Here is a 23,651-nt window from a genome sequence, read left to right on the forward strand (position 1 = left end):
AAATTACAAATCGGCATGAAAGGGTTAAAGGGAAAGTTATGAATGAAATGTTTTAGTTCAAAAGCTGATTTCTTGCGAGAACAATATTTAAATATTAATCTTCTGAGTTCATTAAAAAAAGTAATAGTTTTATAAAAAACAATGGAAGAACAAAGTAATAGCTTAAATCTTAATAATAATATATTTTCTATTTGCGACAAAAGAAACTGCCGAAGTAAGGTATGGTGGACTTTTGGCGAAATAAAAAATCAAAATGGTGATACTATACCAAACTTTGTGGCATGCAGATCGTGCAAAAAAGTGATGAAAATTTTTAAAACAACGACGAACCTTTTGAGGCACAGATGTTTTAAAGAAAGCTTGCCAAATATAATTAAAGAAGTGATTGTGTCGATGGCCGATAAGAAAGCAGTTTTTGATGTGTCCGTGAAGGCGTGAAGCTGTGTATTGAAGATATTAGACCGTTTTCTACTGTAGAAGGCTCTGGAATGCAGGCATTTGTTAAAGAGTGTATAAAAATCGGTGCTAAATACGGAGAACATGTTAACGTGAAAGACATGCTTCCCACTGGAACAACCATAAGCAACAATATAAAAAATATTAAAGACAAATTAGTGGAAATAGTCAAAACAGAACTCCGGTTTTATTAAAATCTTTTCGGCAACAACAGATTTGTGGACTGACCTTTTCTGAAAATTCAGAAAATTTAAGTGATTTAAAATACAAAGTAAAACATTATTTAGTGAATTTGTTTCATCCTGAAAATCAAAAACCTTTATGAAGCACATAAAATCTTGAATCGTATTCCCGCAACATCAGCAGCATCAGAACGAGCATTTTCATAGGCTAGAAATAGAATTACAGAAAAACGATCGAGGTTGAACCAAGAAACTGTAAATAATTTGATGATTGCGAACTTAAAGATGATTCCAATTTAAATATTTTTTTTTTTCATAAATACAAGTGTCATAATTTTTAACTTAATTAAATTTATTCAATTTTTTGTATCTAGCATTAAGTTTTATTTAATTTTTCTTTTTTTCTGTATTTAATTTAATTTTATTCTAATATGTTTTTCTTCATTTCATTATCTTGTCAAATTAATTAATTTAAATAAAACCAATGTAACTTGCTTTTGTGTACCAAACTGATTCTCTTTTATTTATGCTACAAGAAAAACCACCCTCGAACACTATGAACATTTTCTCTCCAATTCAAGTAATTTCGATCACATTGATCATAAACATTTTGTTCACGTTCATTTTACTCGATTTTACTCGAATAGAAAAATGATCGTTTGAACTCGTTTGAAATGTAGGATTGTAGGATTACTTACGAGTCATCATACTCCTAAACAGGAAAGCTCGAACATATTTGAGTTGTGTTGATTCTGTTTGTTCGAGATCGTTTTTTTTCGAGTAAGCACTCGATGTTCGTAAACAATACTCGACTCGTTTGGTTCTCTGATGGCGACATGGCGACAAGGCGACAAGGTGACATGGCGACAAGGCGACATGGCGACAAGGCGACATGGCGACAAGGCGACAAGGTGTCATGGCGACAAGGCGACATGGCGACAAGGCGACATGGCGACAAGGCGACATGGCGACAAGGCGACATGGCGACAAGGCGACATGGCGACATGGCGACAAGGCGACAAAGGGACAAGGCGACAAGGCGACAAGGCGACATGGCGACAAGGCGACATGGCGACAAGGCGACATGGCGACAAGGCGACATGGCGACATGGCGACAAGGCGACATGGCGACATGGCGACAGGGCGACATGGCGACAAGGCGAAAAGGCTACATGGCGACAAGGCGACATTGCGACAAGGCGACATGGCGACAAGGCGACATGGCGAGAAGGCGACATGGCGACAAGGCGATTGGCTGATTTTGCCAATCCGTCCCTTGTGCCCCCCCCCCCAGAAAAAAATCCTGGATCCGCCACTGGTGGCCATTACATCCATGTTGGATGCAACAAAATTTTTTTAACAAAAAACCAAAAATCATTCTTAGCTAAATTTTAAGACTGTGCCCATTTACATCAGTTGCGTCGTTCTTGTTTTATAAGCGTTTGAAGGTAGCCATATTGAATTTTTTTCGATTTTTTAAAAATCAAACGTGGAAACTTTTTTATTTTTATTCCTAATTTTAAGAAAAAAACTTTGGTAGGTAATTTTATGTATTATATTTGTTCATATAAATATTTAGGTCCTTGATCCACATGAAAAATTAATTATATCGATGTCAAAATTTCAAAATCGATGTCAAAATTTCAAAACCCAAGACAAAAATTGAAAACGTATTATATTTGTATTATTGTCTACAAAAAGCACGCTCAACATTTCTTTTGAAACATCACTAAAAAACTAACCTTTAGTTTTTTTTTTGTGGCAGGATCTCCTAAAAGAAACGAAGCAACACTTAGTTTTTTAATCTTAAAAAAAAAAAGAAAAAAAAGATTGGTTTGTGGAAGCTCGTTAACTAATAACACCCCATTCGAGAGCGTGTCCTTGAACTATAAATCCCTTGAAAACTTGAAATTACTTTCTAGCGCGAGTAAAAATCGATCTGATAGAAAACGTAGCGGTAATTTTTTAAAATAAATTGTCAGGTACCTTCATCTCAAATAGCACAGTGGTGTATAAATTGGTGTAAATGCATTAATTTAATTGATAAAATTGAAAAATAAAAATAGTGTAGGTATTTGTAAAAAATTATACCATTGTCTTTTCGATGAAAATTTCAACATTTCTTTTAAAATTCCGTGCAAAACATGCACCGATTTCAGTTGTTTTTATAATATACCATTAATGGTGCATAAAATTATTCGATTGTGAAAGCAACCAAAATTGTGCATTTTGTGCACTATACTTTGGTGTAGGAAGTACACCTTGGAGAAATAAAATTCAATAAACTACTAAGTGGGAGACGCCATATTTTTCAGAAAAATGACATTCGACATTTTAAAAATAAGGACAGCGATTAATTATTATTTTACTATATTACTATATCGACTAAATTATAGCGAATTCTTAATTTTTTTTGTTTCGTTTATAAGAGACCGCTTCTAAAAAAATGTAAAAACAGTAAAAAAAAGTATAATTTTTGAAAAACTTTTTTTCAATAATAAAAAAAAACTATTAATTCATTGAAATTTTTGAGGCGCTCGATTTTTAGACGGGGTAGGATCCAAAATCAGTAGACAGAATGTGTTCGTTCTTAAATTCGGCACTCAAACTCATATTAATTCATTATTTTCTTATGGCCATATTATGAAAGTGAATAAAAATAAATGTTCATTTATTTTATAAGAAATGGTGCAAGTTTTAATTCATAAAACAGTTTTGAGATTAAAAAAATAAATTATAATAATTTTAATGGTGAATTTAATGCATAGATTTATTGTTTATTTTTCAAACTCAAAGAAATAGTTTTTCACCAAAAACCAGATCGTTTTTTATAGCACTAGCGCTTTTTATATTCCGAAAATCGGTATAGTTTTTCAACCAACACCGGTGTTTATTATATACGAGAAAACGGTGTATTTTTTATATTCAAAACATAATCACGAAAGTTAAAAAAATACTCCTAATATTTTGGTTTTTAGACTTTTGTGCTAGTTGAGAGAGTAAATTTACCTTGTCATATTATTAGGCCCCAAGCGAAAAAAAAATCTTTTTAATTTAGGTATGTTTGCTCGATTTTTAAATTTGTTTGATCATATTTTTTATTTTTTTTTTTTTAATCATTTGAATTCATGATCAGAATTACTAGACCGATTAAATACTTCTATTTTTTTTAATGAGGAATAACATGACACTCTTTAACTTTACGGCAAGGACTCCATCGAATTTAAAAAAGAAAATACCAAAGTTGTAGAATCAAAGCGTTCCTAAGCTTCTTTTTATGTTGTTTTTTTTTTAACAAAAAAAAAAAAGAACCTAATCAATTCTCATTAAGAATGAGGGATATTTGATTATTTGTATAACGTATAATCAATAGTCTGGTCTTCTACGAAAAAATCTAATTACGACACCTTCGTTATTTTTAAGAAATAGACTTTGTCGATGAGACCAAAAAGTTTACTCAAAACAACATTTTTGCGCATGTTTTATTTTCGCACTTTTCAAGCCTTCTAATAGAAGTTAATAGAAAACCAGACGTTATATTCCAATCAAACATCCTCCATTCATAAAAAGAGGAAATGTATGGATAAAATTATTGTGAAGCTATAATTTGTTATTGGTTTCAGGATAAAATTGAGATATTGTTCAATCCCTTCTCACTGGAAGAAGCATTTTCCTGTCTCGTGTCCTTCAACTGTCAACTGCATAACAGCACTGTAAGAGAACCTAGCTGCATCATGCTTAAGGTCAAGTGTATCAGACCTTTCTGGGTCTTTATTCCAGCCATGTGTAGTTTTTCTATTCAATCCACTATTGTAATGAGTACCATTTTTGATAACACTCTCTATTATTTCTATTGTTTTCACCAACAAAAAAAATCCTTCTCATTTTATTCAGCAAACAAGCAAGTCAAGCGACATTACAAATTCTATTCTTCATCCGCCTCTATTATTAAACCACACTTAAATAAAAGAAACATCATTGTAAAACATTAATTCAACAAACGCCCGGCCCCTCAAACAACACGTCCTTGAGCCTTGATATCTCTCTCCCCCTTCTTCAACACAATTCCAAAGTCTTATTTGAAGTACATACATAGTCGATGTAGGTACCTAGAGTCCCGCACATGATTTCGATTCGTATAGGTAGCATTTTCATAATAATGCTGGGAGGGTAAAAATACCACCCTATACACCCTATATCTGCGAAAGGGCACAAGCATAATAATAACAATAACGATTATAACAGAAGATATAATAATGTATTTGTACTTAATATTCACGACGATGATCTCGATATGGGATATGATATGGCATCTTGGCCATTACCGATGCCTATCATATTGTCCTAAGCCTTAGACGGACGGGCTCATTGAGAGAAGAAATTGATTGCCACACACATGGCATCGGTTTGTTTAATGATCAAAGGATGATCTTTGCTTTTATGCTTGGCATAGTTGGGGTAGACCAATTTCATCCAACAATTATATTGGTGGCGGCTACCCTTGCTCCCTTTAATAACTACTCCCCCATTGATTTTCCATAATCTTTGGGTACTTTTGGCATCACATGTATACATACATACTCGTGTAGAAGCATACATTTAATGCGTGCTCATAAAATGGAAGCAGCACCATCAAAATCCAACACCTCTTCGCCGCCCTTATGATGCTTTCCACCGACCGATTCTCCAGGCTGTTGTTAACCCAAGATGGAGTCGTGCCTCATCTGCGAGGACGTGATTGGAAGTGCTCTTGGCAAGGGCTGTTGACAATGACGCCCGTCCCATCCCGTTTGCCTCCGGATAATTGTTTACATTGTGGAACAATATGCGCGCTATCTCGAGAATATGAACTGCTGAAGGCTTAAGTATTAGCGACGGATTTATTCTTCTTCACAATTTTCCAATCAATTGGGATTTCTGAAATTTAATTTCGAGTGAAAAGCCACCGCAGGCACAGGGTGTTTATGTTTGTGTTTGTGTTTTTTTGTGTGTGTACACTTGTTTCAGGGGCGTTATGCGGTTTCTTTTAGGAAAATTTAATGAGAATGGAAGTGGAAAACACTCGCTGCCGCCTGCTTGATGCTTTTGCGATATCTATAGTGTTGTGCTATGGCTGGCATAAGGATGAAAAGCAGTCGGGGGCGGTTGCTTTTTCTTGAGTTCTTGAGTGCAGGATTAGTGACGATTGTTGTGTGCTCTGTGCATTGCATGGAAGGAAAAGTGTATATATATATATAATTTTTTTTTATTTTTTTGTGTTTGTTTTTCCACTGCTGATGCTTCTGCTGTTGTTGTGTCCCTTTAAATGTGTAAATGAGTTCGAAGTTCTATGATGGCGAAGCCAGAATATAACGTGGGTAAAAAGATTTCCCTTGCAGAAATGTAGGAGAAGAATGCGCGGGGCAGAAGGGTGTAGAATGAGCGTTTTGCCCGTTTTAATTACGGTTCATGAATTCATTTTTCATGTTAACGAATATCGATGTTTTGGCTTTGTTGAGATAAATGAGTTTGGAAAACTGTTTTATCGCACGTATTAAAGGGGCTTAACGTAAAAGGGATTTAGAGATATAAAATCTGGATGTGTTGTAGGTATAAGATAAACATTTCTATCTATACAAATGTATAAATGAATGTTTAAATCACATACCAATTTTATGTGTGTTTATTTTTCGATTGCTTTGTGTTGTGAAACTTAAAGATTATGAGTTATATAAAAAGTTTTGCTGTTAAATTTTCAAGAATAAAACTTAAAACAAATGGGGAAGTTATCTTTAAAGCTGTTAAATATTTATTGAATTTATTGGTTTTGATAATATCCCTAAGAACAATTTATTGATACCATATTTGAATCGTTTATTTCAGAAACGACATAAACTTTTCAGGAGAAAAAAAGTACTTTTATTTTTACTTAAAATTCCATAACACTTCAAATTTAGAGTATGCTGAGTTATAATCTAGCCTAAGATGCATTTAGAAACCTTTGAAATATAAACTTTTTTGTAGGTCTTAGCGGGTTTTTAAGCCTTTAAAGTCGCTGGACTTATGTTGTTTTTGATCAAAAAGAAATTTTTTTGTTAAAACTTTTGTTTTTATTTAGCTATAGCTTTCGAACCGTACTTCCGATTTTAATAAATAAAATAGCAGTAGATAGAGTAAATCTTTACCTTTTTAAAAATGTATAACTTAAAGGCTTGCGTATCATGATGTTTTCCAAAATAAAAAAAAAAACAGGTAAAATGTCATTTAATTCAAGAGTAATTTCAGACCTGAGTTCAATTTTAATGAATTTAATAGATAGGTATAGAAAGACTTTTCGTCAGTAATTCGTCACCTTTTTTATAGATGTATAACAAAAGGGCGTGCGACCGTGCGTGTCAAGATTGCTGCCAAAATAATTTAAAACTGGTAAAAAGTCATGTATTTAACAGTCCAAAATGTTGCCACCGCGTGAAATCTTTCCATATATTTTGAACCCTTTACTTTCAGTTTTCGTGTTTTGGGGGGTCAGGCATACCTATTTTTGTTTTTTTTTTTTCAGAAGATAAATAACTACATAAATGAGAAATTTCCAAAAAAAAAAAAAATTTGGAAAAAGTGAACTTATGTTGTTTCTGAAATAAACGATTCATTTATGAGTTAAGTTCAACATACGCATATTTGTGGTAATATCATTTTTAAGATATTTCCTGCACATTTAATTACTTTTGAAATTGCGATTTTAAACTTTTAAATACCATAATTTTTGAATGCATCTAACGGTCGGAACATTAAATAAGATGCGTATCGAAAAGACAAGCTTCTTATAAGCAAATAAAACATTTTGTGATTAGCCAACATTTTAGAGCTAGTACCCTAGATGTTTGAAATAAGCGAAAGTCCAACATGGGGCTTGCCCGGGGCCATCCAAATGCCCAATCTTAATACCAATAGACAAAATAATTCTCCCAACAACTGAGAGACCACCTTCCTCTTGAAGTGAAAACTATCAGCAGCTCAGAATCCTACCCGAATTGCTGCAAAAAAGTTTTCATAAAACTTGCATAGAAAGGTACGCAAAGAAGAGCAAATGCTTTGATTTCCAGCAGAGCAGGAATCAAGGCAGCGAATGAAAAGAACTGAAGGCTCAAACATCAGCTGCATAAGGAGAATAAAATAACCGAGCTGGAGTCTACACACCATATGAGGACGTTGTGCCAACGTGACAGGCGTAACGCGTAAGCACCATAGACAGGTCCATAGTGTAATGATAACGAAGGAGCTGACAGGTGTTCAAAGCTCAAAACCTTCTAAGTTCGATTGAGGATCAGCTGCGTTGGTAGAAAAAGCTTTTCCTTAGGCTTTAAATAAATAAAATATTATTTAAGGCCCCTGGTGGCACGTAACACTTGATGTAATGCTCTGGTAGATCGGTAAGTTTAGGCTCCTAGTGGGCACGCTCTAATTAATGGTTCCCCAACTACTGATTTACTTTCCAAAACACCTTACAACTAGTTGGGATCAAAGTCTGAAAAGAAAACTTAATTTAAAACAATTTTCCTTTTCTGGTGCCTGATCCTGTTTGTTGTTTACTCTTGTTGGTCATTCTGGTTATAAATTTAAGGGATGATTCTAAGAAAAAATTGTTTTATAGTACCTATGTCTCTAACTCCAAAGTTGGTATTATTTTTTTGATGATTTAAGAAAACGCTAACTTTGGTTAACGCTAATGCTAGAAACTTTAAAAGGTCTTAATTTTTAGAAAATATATTATCTTTTGTAACAGCTTTTGCTACTACTAACATTTTGTGAGCATTGTTAAAGAAAAAAACTTTCAGGCCAAGATGCGTGGGGATATTCGTTTTTGTATTTATCTTACTTTACATTTTTTTTTCCAGCCAACATGATTGCAGCTCTATATCAAGTTTTTATTATTTTAATTTTCTGTTGCATTTTTTTTTTTTTTTATATAAAACTTTAATTAGCCAGTAAATGCAATTTTAAAGATACAGTCAAACACAGTGTTGGACATTGTTTGATGAAGTATGGACCTTGACTAAATTGAAACTGAATATTCAACCAATAATGTTTTATTTACAATGCGTACACATTAGGGTGTACCAAGTTTTTTTTTTTTTAATTACAGTAATAAAATTGATTAAAATGTATACTTTTTTCATTCAAAAAGTTAATTTGAGTTCCTTTGTCGATAGTGACTTTAATTGGCTTTTCCCCACAAAAAAATTGTTTCTAATACCTATTGCATTTTCTTGTTATTCGAGAAATCCTTAGTTGTATAAGAACCTTAAAAGCTGCTAAAAATTTAGTTTTTCATCTAAAATCATTTTCAATAAATTTGAGAGAAATATAAAAATATATAAAACTTCAAAATGAATTTTGAATGAAATTGACAAAAGTTTCCGCAAAGAGAGATTTTACGGATTTTTATATAAAAATGTGCGCCTATCTGTATTTTTTTTTTTTTTTTTATTATTTTAAATTTAACCAATTTTTTTTCTGAAACTTAACATAAAAGTACTCAACAAAAGTTTATTGTTTTTGGCTACATTTAATGATACACCCTAATACACATTATCAGAGAAAAAAAAAATTCTCAAATGATAATAACTTATTCCCAGAGAAGAGTTCTAATTAAATGCATTTCCCTGTTTTAAGTTTACTTTATAATTTGCATTCAGTATTTCTTTTTTTTTTTGTCCATTTTCGTTAAGTCTGGTGCACTTAAATAGTTTTCAACTCAGTTGTCTAGAGCACCAGTCATTTTCATGGGTTGGTTTGCTATGCATATGCAAGAGTTTTGCAATGGTAAGTAAATCCCATTCTATTTCATCCTGACCCATTCCAGTTTTACGGGTGGTTCCAGTCTTCTAGTTGAATGTAGTACACACAGAAAAAATAATTCTGCAATTTCGAAAAAAATTGGTATTCTGCTCATTTTTACTACTTCAAAAAAAAACAGCGTTTTTGAATCTATATTCAACTTTTTTTATGTTCGATCGCCACGTAAGTTAAAATGTCTTTGTTACCTTTCTTTGTCAATTTTTCTTCGCTGATTATGTTGAACTAAAAACTTGGATTTGGTCTTCGATTGTTGGTTTCGTCTTCTTTTTCATCTTTAAAAAGTGAAATAAGGTCAAACTGAGCCTTTTATTATCCTTTATAATGAGATGATTTCGGATATTTAATTTAAAAATAAATTTGTTTAATTTTTCTTTCCGTGTAGGTATAGTAAATATCAATGAGATGCGAAATAATACATACACTGAAAATAATAAATTTCGTAAAATTACGAAAATTGTTTCATACACTACATTTTCGTTGGCCCAACGAAACTTTCGTTGGCTCAACGAAAATATGTAATTTTTCGTAATATGAAAACCTTCATCAATTAATGAAAACGTTTCATACACTTTTTCTCCCTTTTTAGTGCCAAAAAATCCAATTCAATGAAAAGATTCATCAATTAACGAAAAATTTCATACTCATTTTAAAGAATAAAAATAAGAATTTTTTCCTTGCTTTATTAAAGTTTTAATTAAGTAACGAAAAAATTCATTAACTTATGAAATTCAACATTAACTAACGAAAATCTTCATAAGCTTATGAAAATTCTTCATATACTAATGAAATATTACATTGGCTTATGAAAAAATACATCAGTTAACGAAAAAATATCGTTGCCGGGTGCATTTCTGTTTTATGGACTAAAAATTTAATCTTGCTGGATATAGTTCACATTAGGTTTTTGTTTAAAAATCTATGTAAGTTGAGCTGAATATAAAAAATATTTGCGTTTTGACAAGGTGTCTCACGGATAAGTCAAGTGATGAGTCCAAGTGAGCTCTACCGGGTCGAAACGCCAATTTTTTGTTTGGACTGTTAATAATTTAACAAGTATAATAAATATATACCTACTATAATCTTAAAAAAAAAATTATTAATACAACGAAAAGTTTCGTTAGCTAACGAATATTTTTTCGTAATTTAATTAAAATATTCATAAAATTTACGAAAAAATGCGTTAGCTAACGAAAGTTCTTTCATAAATTAATCAAAAAATACATAAAAATATCACCGTGTTTAATTAAATTTTACGTTAATTGATGAAAAACTTTCGTAAAGTGATGTAAAAATTCATTAATTCGCGATCGAAAATTTTAATGAAAAATTTCATTAAAATACGACAGTTTTCGTTAGTTGATGAAGTTCTTCATTAACGTATGAAAGCCATTTCGTTGAGCCAATTAAATTTTTCACCGGCTGAAAATTAATTAAATTTTCGTTGGCTCAATGAATTTTTTCGTTGTATTTACGTAAGGATTTGGTTCAGTGTAGGTACATACATAATATTATATACATATTTTTTTTTTTTTTATTTGTGGTTGTTGGTCTGTAAAATATTTTATTCATGACTTACGCCCAGAGATAACAGGATATTGCATTGAATTTAAAATATAGCGTGAGCTTGGGCCATCGTATCCTACTATTTGTAACGGTTACTATACTCTGTGCGCGAGACTTAATGCAGTAAAAATAAAAACTATACCACGAAGCCGCAAAAGTCAAGGAGCAGACGGTTGATATGTTAATTAATATGAAATACGAGTGAGCCATGCAAATTTTATTTTTTTTCGAGTAGAAATCGGTGAGGGTCTAAGAGAAATGAGGAGAAGGGGAAGTAAACTCAGTCGGAACAGTGTTCTGTTATAAACATCATAGAACGAATGAAGAGGACGTTTGAAACTTTTTTTTTATAGAAAAGACTTGTTTTGGTCATAGTATAGCTACCTATAAGGACGATGAAGGTTTTAAAAAACTTTCATTAATTTGAATTAAAATCTAATTGCTATTGAAATGAAGGAAAAAAAAAAACTGTGAAACATTTAAAAATAATTTATAACAAAAAATGCTATTAGAGTAAGAGTCAGGTTGGTTGTGAGAAAAAAAAGCTTTGAAGCTTATGGATTTTTTTAATCATATTTTAAGAAATAATTTATTCAATATTTATGACAAAAAATGAAATTGAGTAGTATAAATATTGCATCATAAAATATTACCAAAACGTAAACAACTTTAAAGTCATATGACACTACCGTTCAAATTAAACTTCTTTCACAACATTTGCAGCATTAATTTTGAAGTCATATTATTTCTTTTTAGACCACTTTAAAATATTTGTAGTCTATCTATATGGCAATTTTTTTCGCGTCAAATAATTGTGTATAGAAATAAATGTAACGGATACGCCACAGTGACCCGTAAATCGTTTGATTTTTTACTGAATGATCTATTTTGTATTTTTATTATTTTGACTTTGACATAATATTCGATGATATATTTTCGTTAACATGCTCGCTGTTGACTTTGAAGTTTGGAGACATTTTTCTTATCGCTTCAGCTTAGACATTTAAATATTATTCAAAAAAATAGAAAATATTAAAATCTAAAAAACACTAGTTTTTTTTTACTTTTTTAACACTCTTAGTCCAGTAATTTTAGGTTTTATCTGCGGAAAAATTCCTACTGGGCTGAATTTTGGTATACAGCTTAATGACGGCTTTGTTATGAAGATGTGAAAAATCGACATTGATATCGTGTCCGCGTTAAGAGTTATAGGGGTCAAAAGGTCACAAAAACTAAGTCTTATCAAAAAATATTCAATGCAAGAATTGTAGACCAGATTATTATATATAAAAAGTGTCATGACACTTTTTTTCCTAAGACCCACCGTTTCTTAGGTATAACGATTCAAAAAGTTGAAGTTTAGTTGTAATCGTCATAATCCTATTCCTAAAAAAAAAACTCCTAACTGAAAAGTTCCTGAAATTTCATTATTTTTTTAGCTTGAATTTCGTTCCTCAACTGTTAAGAATATGGGGAAACCAAAAAAAAATGGAAATTTTCGCCATTTTTCGGATTGGGGCCCTTTTCCCGAAACCATTTCCCTGGGAATTTTTGTTTAGAATATGTCTGAAAATATACAGGGTGTGCAATAGAGAATGGACAACCCTAAAACGGCTTATAGCTACACTTATGATTGTTCTAAAAACAGATAGAAAAAAGTTCTATCGCAACCAGTTCATAAAATATGGACTTTTTTTAGTTCAGTGTATTTTAAATTTTATCATCTTGTGTTTTCGTTCACTACAAACCACGAATGAATGAATTTTATTTATTTCTTTTTTTATAATTTTCTACAATAATTGGATGAGTACATAAACACTTTAAAAATTTCATAGCTATTGCACATTTTCGTAAAAAAAATTTTGAAATCTGTTTTTTGATGCAAAATGTAAAAAAAGTATTTTATGAAAAATTTTAAACACCTGTGGTATAAAATAAATCTATAGAAACCTAGGTGGCCATCTTTCTTAAAAATATTCTCCTTATACCAGAATATTTTTAAGAAAGTTGGCCACCTAGGTTTCTATAGATTTATTTTATACCACAGGTGTTTAAAATTTTAACACCTGTGGTAAAAAAAAATAAATATTAAAAAAAAATAAATAATAATAAAGTAACTATAATGTTAAAGCTTTTCATTCAAGAAATTTAAAATTTGATATTTTGAAGAAATTTCATAAGTATATAATGTTAAAGCTTTTCATTCAAGAAATTTAAAATTTGATATTTTGAAGAAATTTCATAAAAAGTATAAAAAAATTAAATTTAAAAAAAATAAAAAATATGCCATTTTATTTCTTGTATAAAAAGGTATTTTTAGAAAAAAATTTTCGAAAATTGTAATAGCCGTTTTTTAAAAAAATAATTTTTTATATATAAAAATTTTTTAACATTTTTCAAAAAAAAAGTTGGTATGCCATTTTGAAGAAATAATTAATCTACACATAAAAACTAAATTTCAAAATGTTTCATTGATTCGTTTTCAAAAAATTGATTTTTCAAAAAAAAATTTTGAAATATTTTTAAAAAAAACTAAAAATGCGTTTTTTGAAAATTTTCTAAAATTTGAATATTATCTTTACTTACACACTTTTGTATAAAAATTTTCATTTAAATCGGGTTAATGTTGTACGAGATATTCAGAAACGAAAAAAACCGTTCTATGACAGGTACCGTTAATAACGGTACAAAAAATATTTTTTTTATTTAAAAAGTTGGCTATTATGTGTAGTACTACACACAAAAATTTTAATCAAAATCGTTAGAGCCGTTTTTGAAAAAAATTAACTTTTCTATTTCCGTTATATGGCAGGTACCGTTAGTTTTGGTCATAAAAAAAAAAATTTCAATTTCCCCTCTAGGGAATCACCAAAAACTGCTAACCACCAAGTTTGAAGAAAATCACTTCTCTCGTTTAGGCTGCAGCTCCTGATAGAGACAGACACACAGACAGACAGACAGACAGAATTGCCGGACCCACTTTTTTGGCATTCTCCATCATCGTAATGTCATGTAAAATTGTTATCTCGAGTTCGATTGTTTTACGAATCCTAAACTTGCCCTATAGTACCTATATCGCAAGTAAAAAATCTATAGGAACGCAGGTGGACAACTTTTTTTGCACTTTGGTACCAATAACTTCCTAGTAACTCTTGATTTGATAAAAACTTTTAATATTCTGCACTTCCCTTTGGATGCGCATATTTTTAAAAAAGTTGCCCACCTACGTTTCTATAGGTTTTTTTTATACCACAGGTGTTTATTTTTTTTTTTTTTCATAAAAATTGCATCGAAGAACGAATTTCAATATATTTTTAAAGAAAAAGTGCAACAGCTATGAACATTTTTAAATGCTCAGAAAATTATAAATTTATAAAAAAAAGAAATTTATAAAATTCATTTATTCGTGGCTGTGGTAACCGAAACAAAAGATGATGAAATTTAAAATACACTGAACGAAAAAAGCTAGTATTTTCTAAACTGGTTGCGATAGAAATTTTTTTTAATTTGGTTATAGTACAATCATAAGTTTAGCTTTCAGCCTATACAGGGTGTCCGGTAAAAAAATTTAAGTAGTAAGGATTTAGACGAATTTAGCCTACTTTCAATGGATAGATCAAAAAGCGTAGAGGGCATTTGCTTGTGTGTATTTTTATAAAGCTTGAAGAAAGCGCTCAACCCTTTTTTAATAGTTTTTAGTGTCAAATTATATCTATGTTTTATTTGTTTAAACTAAAATTGCTAAAAACTCTTTTTTGACCACACAATTGTACAGATTGGATTAATTTTTTTTAATGCTTACATTATTTTCTATTACTTAAAAATGAAATTGAATGTCATATTTTTGTAATCAATCTGATCGATATTCAAATCAAAAATTAATTTTGAAATGTTCAACACTAGGTTAACCATCTCAAACGCAAGGTAAAATTTATTTAAGCTCACTCACGGCTGTGGTTTAAAATACTTTTTTGAATAAATCAACCACACATTAAACACATATTAACATACATTTTATACATAGATAAAATTCATAACAGAAAATAATTTCAATATTTGCCCTAAGCCTCAAAGTGTCTTTTTTAATATAAAATCAACAAAAAACTCATTGGCATAAATAAAATTATTATTATTCAATCATTTTCACATAACAATCACAACTGTCCTTCAAAATATCTAATTCAATTAGAATCGCTTGTTGAATTGTGTATTGGGTTATGTTGGTTGGGTATCTACATCCAACGCATTTGACATAATCAAATCAATATTTTGTAAAACAACGATTTGACATTAATTGTGCAAATGACATTTAAGGGACATCTCTGTAGTTGAATATACATATGTAAAGAAGAGTATGATGTCAGTAAATGTGCACATCAAAGGAGTTTAAAATTTATGCTTTAATGTTCACAGGGTGTTTTTGAAATAACATTTATAAAAAAATTCATAAAGTTTCCCCGTTGTTTTTAAGTTTGTTTTGAATAGAATAATGAAAGCATGTTTGGTTTTCTTGAAACAAAACCTTAAGTTTTGATGAAACAAAAATTGGTTCTTGAACTACAAACCCGGAGACATGAAAAACCAACTTGAACAAAGTTTAACCAAACCATCTTAAAGCTCATGCAGTCAGACAAAATCACATTTTCGTCATTTACATAAATACAAAATTTTACTTTTACAAAAAAGAGGTTGTCTGTAAAGCCGGTTTATGGACGATGATTTTACGTGATAACGTCGTCAGAAAACAGAGGTTGTGTGCTTTTGTTTAAAATGAGTCAATTGAAGCGTTTACTTATTTCAAACAATCATAATTTACAAGAAAAAGCTAAAAAAAATACCTTTTTTATATTAATTTTTTTATTTTAAAAGCTTCAACAAAAATTATGCAATTTAAAAACCAAGTTTTTTTTTTTAAGAATAAAACCATTTTTAAATTTTTACAAGCGCAAAAAGTAAAAAAATAATTTATTGAAAACAATCATTTTCATCAAAAAAAGCAAAAAAACATGAATTTTTATCTTCTCACGTCATTAATTCAATTTTTTGCCCTAACAACCTATAAAAAATGTTATGCCATCTGAAAGCGTATTGTCTTAGCTCAAAATATATAAATCGATCAGGTCTATGAGACTCGATCAAATTTCATTAAAAAAAGCAAAAAAAAAAAAAACATTTATTTTTATGTTTATATGAATGAATAAAAACAAAATGTAATATCAGAAAAGTTTAATAAAATTTCTATCTGCTCTTGGTCAAAAGTTATAACCTGTTGAATTCTAAAATTTTATTTTAAAGTTATCTCAAAACTGTATTTACAAAAATGATTGATTGAAAATGATTTTGCACACATATAGTCGTAGTCATGGTCTATCATTACTCCTTACACTTTATTCCGGTATCTTTTAAAGAAAAAAAGATAAAAATAAAAAACGATGAAAATAGGTTAAAAACGGTCAAAAAACATGCTTTTTAAAAACTTTTTTCTTCCGTCATTCAATCAAAACTCACTAAACGATTCCAAGTTTTTGCACATGTATGCATAAGGCCAAAACACATGTCCTTTAAGTTTGAGATTTTTTGAACGCTCCGAAAAAAAGCCAAAAATACCCCTAAAAAACAAGGTTTTTTTTCAAAAATTCATATTTCGAAACACAGAGTGTTGGAAAAAAATCCGCATTCGACGCCTAATTTTGTTTCCCTCATCTTTAACCTGGCATCTTTAGAATTGTCAAAAAAAAATTTCCTTTACCCAAAATCATCATTTTGTCATATCCCCAACACGTGTACAACGATCAAACGAAACGTTATAGCTTAGTGTCAAAATTTTTTAGAATTTTTTCTTAAGTGCAGTTATTCTTAAATTAATCTCATCTATCTATAGCAAAAAAAATCAATTCTCTAATACTTCGCGTTTAGATTTTAGCCCGAATTTCATCTTTCCGTTTTACCCCTCTTTACCCTATTAAATGACGGAAATTTTAAAAATCCTTCATTTGGATTAAGCTTTAGGTTATTATCTTTCAAATAAGCTATAGAAGATTTTTGTATCTCTAATAGTTTATTTTTAATTTTGAATTGAAATTTTTTGCCGCACTGCGAAAGTGCGAAAGTGTAACGTTAGAAAATGGCGTCACTTTTTTGTGGTGGCTGCCATGGTTCATCGATTTATAAGACGTTGTCACGTCGAAAAAAAACTTGGTAAACATTTGTTTATTATTTCAAAAGTATGTTTGACAGCTAAAAATAATTAAAGTATGTACCAATTTGTATAGTTTAAAAATAATGAAAAATCATCAACACCCTGTTACAATACAAAATTCGCACTGAACGATGATAAATAATTAATGTCTATTCATGTCTCTTTTTTTTTTTGTTTTATTTTTAGATCGTTCCAACACAACACTCAAAACGTGAAATGTGCAATTCTTGGCTGCTAACAATAGTTATAATTGGATGCTTATGGAATTCCCAGCCTCTAGAATCAGTGAAATCATGTCCAGCCGAATGCATTTGTCTATCTCAGACGCAAGTAAGTGAAATCCTCTCCCAATTAGAGTGTATTTTTTTCCCTCTGTTTTATATTTTTCTCCATTCCCTTTTTGATTCTCATTACTCAGTGGCATAGAAAACTTACAAAACAAAAAGCAATAAAAAAAATTCCTACACACATACAACAAACCCCATACCTTTACTCATTCGTCCTTGTTCCTGGGCGGCTTAATTTTATTTTCTTCTTCTATCGTACAATTTTTTTTTTTTCATTTGTTTTTTATTTGCCATTTGCAGGTCCTTTGTAACACTGGCGGACTTGAACAGATTCCATTACGGCAATTGCCATCGACTGTGGAAAATCTCGCTCTAACCAAAAACAATTTCCCAGTCATAAAACCGGATTCGTTTGCTGGTCTGCGAGCATTGAAGAAGCTCTCACTGGATGGTAATAACATAACGAAAATCAAGCAATTCGCATTCAGAGGACTGCCACGTCTGAAAGAGCTTTCTATCCAATATACCCCGTTACAGACGGTTTCACAATTTGCATTTGCCGGCCTGCAAAATCTGTCCACCATCCTGCTCAGCCATAATCAAATTATCCGAATCGAAGGCAATGCATTCGCTGGCACCTCCAATGTTAAATTAATTCTGCTCTCCAACAACCCCATGCTTAGAATTGAAACGTCCGCCTTTTCTGGCCTTACCAGTGTCGGCCATTTGATTCTACCATCGGGCATACGCATCATCGAACCGGACGCTTTTTACGGCATGGATACTGTTGGTTTGCTAAAGCTCTCTTACATGGATCTGAGAGAATTGGCGCCCTATACATTCCGTGGCTTATCGAATGTACTGCTGCTGACCCTGCAGGAATCCGACTTGGGTGTCATCTGTGCGGATGCATTCAGCGACCTCAAACAAGTGGAAACACTGCAAATACTGAACAATAAAATTGATGCTTTCGAGGAGCTCAACATAACCTACACGCAACAGATAAAGTTCCTTAAGTTGCAAGGCAACCACATCCTAGAAACACCCGATCCAAATTCAATTATCCTGGATGGTGTGGACAATCTTTCGCTGGTGAACAACCACTTCCCCTGTGGCTGTCACATACACACGTTGCTGGATAGTCCTTTGGTCGAGGGCGCCTACAACCAGAGCGAATTCTTGTCGAAAAACTTCTGCATATCACCGCTGGAGGTGAATGGCAAATCCATGAGCGAATTGGATCTGGACGCCATTGGCAGGTGCCAGGACCAAGTGACAAAGGGCAATCTCGGATCATCTTCGATGACACTAAATGTAAATGAGATGCTGACGCTGATAGCCTTGTCGATTTACTACCTCGCCATACACACGTTCCACTGGAGGAGGAGGTGGTATGTGTTGTTACACTCGAAAAAGGATTGCATCACGACGAACAAGAAAAAACCGTTGTCTTTTGAGGACGAAGAAGACATCATGAGCGCCGCACATAACAACGACGACGATGACAACGGATGTGTTACAAGGACGATTTGTCGTCCTTGTCGTGGCAGGAGTAGGAGTCAGAGTCGGAGTCGAAGTCGAATCCACCATTGTCGTTGCCGGTGCGGCGGAAGTAGAGGTCGAAGCCATTGCTATTACCGCTGTCACTGTCGTCTTCTTTGTTGTGCAGCAGGTCGTCCTCCCAGCTGTCAGAAACTTTCGATGAATATAAATAATAGTGGATGCATCGTTAAGTTGTAGCAATGACAATGCCAAAGAATCGAACGTTAATCGAATGTGGATCGAGTGCGTTTGCTGTTGTTGTAGTTTGTTGTTGCTTTTCATGTTGTACAGTTTAAGTTTGTGAATAGGATATGTTATTTTTTTGTGTTCCTTTTTGTATTTTAGGTATATTCTTATAAGTTGTGCAAGACTGTTTTTTGTATTTATCTGAGTGTGAGTGTGTGTGTGTATGTGTGAGTGTATACAATACATCTATAAATACTATGCTTGACACAACAACAAACAAACAAAAAAAAAAAACTAACTTTTCTCATGGATAACTGTGAGATAGAAGAAAACGGAAACGAAAATTGATTATTATTGATACCATTGGTGTACTGGGGAAGTGAAAATGTTATTTCAACGAGTGAAGAAATGAAGGAAGTACCTACTTCTTCCTTCTTCAATTTCATCTTGAAAGTTGTTTTAAAGTTTTTTTCTTTTTTTTTCTTCTCATTTCATTCGCTCTCTTTTGTTAAACTTGGATATTTGTGTCGGGAAAAAAAAAATACAAAAGTTTTATAGGTATGTTTTTCTTTTCTAGGTTTTTCTTCTTTTTTTTAATTTTAAATGTTTGGAAGAAAATTAAATTGGTAATTTAATTTATCTGATAGTTTTGTAATCAATTGAAAATGAATTGGCATTTGGTTTGGTAGATGCGACAGGTATAAAGGAAATTGTTGGTACATAGTTTAAGGAACAAATTATTGAACTTTTTTTTTTTTAAACGGGCAAATTTGGTGAGGAATTACTGTGAAATGTCGTTATGTTTTTATTTTATTTTAATGAAAAGGATATTGTGTTGGGTGTACTTGTAAAAGAAGAAGTTTATTTTTAAAACAAGATCTTTAGGACTTCTAATGTAAACCAAATTTTCTGAAAGAGTTTAAGATCAGAAATCAATGAAAACAAAAATTTCATCATTATCAAAAATATGTGATGGATTTTTTATTAGGATAAATACAAAGAAATAAAAAAAAGATAATCCAATTCTGTTCAAAAATTCGAAGTTTCTTCAACTTGTAGTACAGAGTTTTCAGTACAGTAGGAAATATACTGCTGAAATGTAATTTTTGCATGAGTATTTTATTGGTTAAAAAGGGAAGCTTACGGAATAGTTGAAAGCGTTCTTTTTTTACATTGGATCTTTTAAAAACATTTAACTAAGGTATCATTAATTTCTCTGAAATATCTTATACTTATAAAATTTAATAAGAACGTTAAAATTGAAAATTAAGGTTCAAAATAATTGATGGCCCAAAAGGGATAAAGAGAGTTACTCATACTTTGGATATTTGGTTCTGCGATATCTTTAAAAAAACAGTTTTCTGAATTTCTGACTCTAACGTAAACTAATCAACAATTTTAACTAAATATTTTTAAACGTTTAATTTATCGTGTTATTGAAATTCAACAAGATTTTTCTATAACAATGTTGAAGAAAATGGGATCGGGTCAAAATTCTGGCTTCAAAATTCTGCTTTTCAAAATTCTGCTTTTTTAACGAAAATTCTGTTTTTCAAAATTCTGCTTTTTTTGTATTCTGCTTTTCAAAATTCTGCTTTTTAAAATTCTGCTTTTCAAAATTCTGCCAGCATTATAATTGAACAAAAAAATTCTGCCAATTCTGTTTTTTTTTTATAGCATATGCGCTGACTAAAGAAAAATACGGGTTGGGGTCAAAATTCTGCCGGGGTCAAAATTCTGTTGTCAAAATTCTGCTTTCAAAATTCTGCTTTACAAAATTCTGCTTTCAAAATTCTGCTTTTCAAAATTCTGTTTTTCAAAATTCTGTTTTTCAAAATTCTGCTTTTCAAAATTCTGTTTTTCAAAATTCTGCAAAAAAATTAAAAAAGGGTTTGGAAAATGTTAAAAAGCGCGCGCTTTTTAACATTTTCCAAACCCTTTTTTAATTTTTTGCAAAAATTTGTAAAATCATCTTCTTGAAAAATTTTCTGCTTATTTGATTACTTACCTTCATAATTTGTCATTCTTTGAAAGCAAATTCATTTTTGTTTTATAAATAAATAAATTTGAAAATATTAAGAAAAGGTTTTTAATACATTTCCGAAAATAATTAAAATTTTTTTAATTTATCAAATAAAGATGAATATTCAAAAATTTGAATAAAAAAAGGAATATTTTGTATCAAACAACATCGGTTCCAATAAGTTAAACATATATTTTATTTGAAAGAAAGTCAGTCTATGCATTTTAAAAAATATTTGCGACACTTAAACAAAAAAATTTAGGAAAGTACCAATGTTGAATTACATGAGGTGTATTTTTCTTTAGTCAGCGCATATGCTATAAAAAAAAAACAGAATTGGCAGAATTTTTTTGTTCAATTATAATGCTGGCAGAATTTTGAAAAGCAGAATTTTAAAAAGCAGAATTTTGAAAAGCAGAATACAAAAAAAGCAGAATTTTGAAAAACAGAATTTTCGTTAAAAAAGCAGAATTTTGAAAAGCAGAATTTTGAAGCCAGAATTTTGACCCGATCCCGAAAAATACACCTCATGTAATTCAACATTGGTACTTTCCTAAATTTTTTTGTTTAAGTGTCGCAAATATTTTTTAAAATGCATAGACTGACTTTCTTTCAAATAAAATATATGTTTAACTTATTGGAACCGATGTTGTTTGATACAAAATATTCCTTTTTTTATTCAAATTTTTGAATATTCATCTTTATTTGATAAATTAAAAAAATTTTAATTATTTTCGGAAATGTATTAAAAACCTTTTCTTAATATTTTCAAATTTATTTATTTATAAAACAAAAATGAATTTGCTTTCAAAGAATGACAAATTATGAAGGTAAGTAATCAAATAAGCAGAAAATTTTTCAAGAAGATGATTTTACAAATTTTTGCAAAAAATTAAAAAAGGGTTTGGAAAATGTTAAAAAGCGCGCGCTTTTTAACATTTTCCAAACCCTTTTTTAATTTTTTTGCAGAATTTTGAAAAACAGAATTTTGAAAAGCAGAATTTTGAAAAACAGAATTTTGAAAAACAGAATTTTGAAAAGCAGAATTTTGAAAGCAGAATTTTGTAAAGCAGAATTTTGAAAGCAGAATTTTGACAACAGAATTTTGACCCCGGCAGAATTTTGACCCCAACCCGAAGAAAATTCTTCGATCTGTTTTAAAGAAATCGATCGACAAATAACTAAAATTTTTTTTTAATCCTAAAACTAGTTTTTTGAAAATTTTACAAAATTTCAACAATACGACTCTTTTACGAGAAAGTGATACAATAACCCTCTGTAGGCACACCTATTTTTTGTGACGTGATAGGTACACGGGTGAGAATTTGGTTTATACTTTTTCATATCGCTAGAACTTTTTTAGGTCACAATATTTTATAGAGAATCAAGTATGAAATTGATGTAGAATATTCCGAGGAATTCGAATATTGTATTCACAATTCAAAAAAAAAATATTTTCACCCTTATAAAGAGACTTTTTTATGACCACTTTTTTGAAAAATGGTAATTTTTTTATTTTTGTCCTGCCAAATTCGCACCCGTGTGTCGACAGAGGGTATATTGATTCGATGAAAATCTATTCAGATCTTTAAAAATGTTTTCCATAATTTTTAGTTATATGGCTCATTCTGCGTTTACAGTGCTTAGAAGTGGCATACCGTACCGATGTAATTAATACTTATAAAAGTTAAATTATTGCGTATATCCTGACGAATATGTTGCATAACTTTTTTATAGTACCAATTAAATAAAATTCTTCAAACACATAAAATCTATGAAATCTTGTTAGAATTAAAAAAAATAAAAACATAAAACTGTAACAGAACCAAAAGAAAAAAAAACTCAAGTAGAAAAAATAATAATAAATAAAGACATGCTGCTGACACCTTTCACATGACACTTCTTTTTTGCTATAGAAACGTGGGTGCCATACAAAGTGTTTTTCTATAAAGTGTATATCTCTATTAGTATTCACCAGTGCTCTTAGAATTGTAAATTCGCTTTTCAAGTGAGCGATATAGCGATAACATAATAATATGAAGAAGAAGAAGAAGAAAAAAAAAGGTTTAAGTAGAAATAACGGTAGGTAGCTTATACCTACCTATATGCAATAAAAGGCTTTAATGTGTTTTCAATTGATGGCAATGGTAACACATTGTGAGCATAAAGGTAGCGTGTGTGACATTTGGAGGAAATCATTTTAAGTGAAATGTAAAGTTATTATTATTTTTATTTTTTGTGATGTTTTTTTTTTTTCTCGTATAAATTTAAAGTTATGTACTTTATATTGTATAGATTATAGAATAACAGGAGTCAGGATCTACGTATTTTATACAAAAAAAAAAAGTATCGCAGATCTGATATAAGATTAACAA

The 23,651-nt window shown here is 30.7% G+C and overlaps 1 protein-coding gene across 1 annotated transcript in view; it reads left to right on the top strand.

Moving 5' to 3' along the window:
* Positions 1-19,282, top strand: part of LOC129910832 (insulin-like growth factor-binding protein complex acid labile subunit) — a 58,565-nt gene extending 39,283 nt beyond the window's left edge. The window contains exons 2-3 of the mRNA XM_055988418.1: positions 17,425-17,568; positions 17,826-19,282. Of these exons, the coding sequence (XP_055844393.1) occupies positions 17,455-17,568; positions 17,826-19,265 (1,554 nt within the window). The 5' untranslated portion in view covers positions 17,425-17,454 and the 3' untranslated portion in view covers positions 19,266-19,282. The remainder of the gene's footprint in view (positions 1-17,424; positions 17,569-17,825) is intronic.
* Positions 19,283-23,651: the final 4,369 nt, after the last annotated feature.

The sequence above is a fragment of the Episyrphus balteatus genome, chromosome 2 (assembly GCF_945859705.1).
Source record: "Episyrphus balteatus chromosome 2, idEpiBalt1.1, whole genome shotgun sequence".
NCBI lineage: Eukaryota > Metazoa > Arthropoda > Insecta > Diptera > Syrphidae > Episyrphus > Episyrphus balteatus.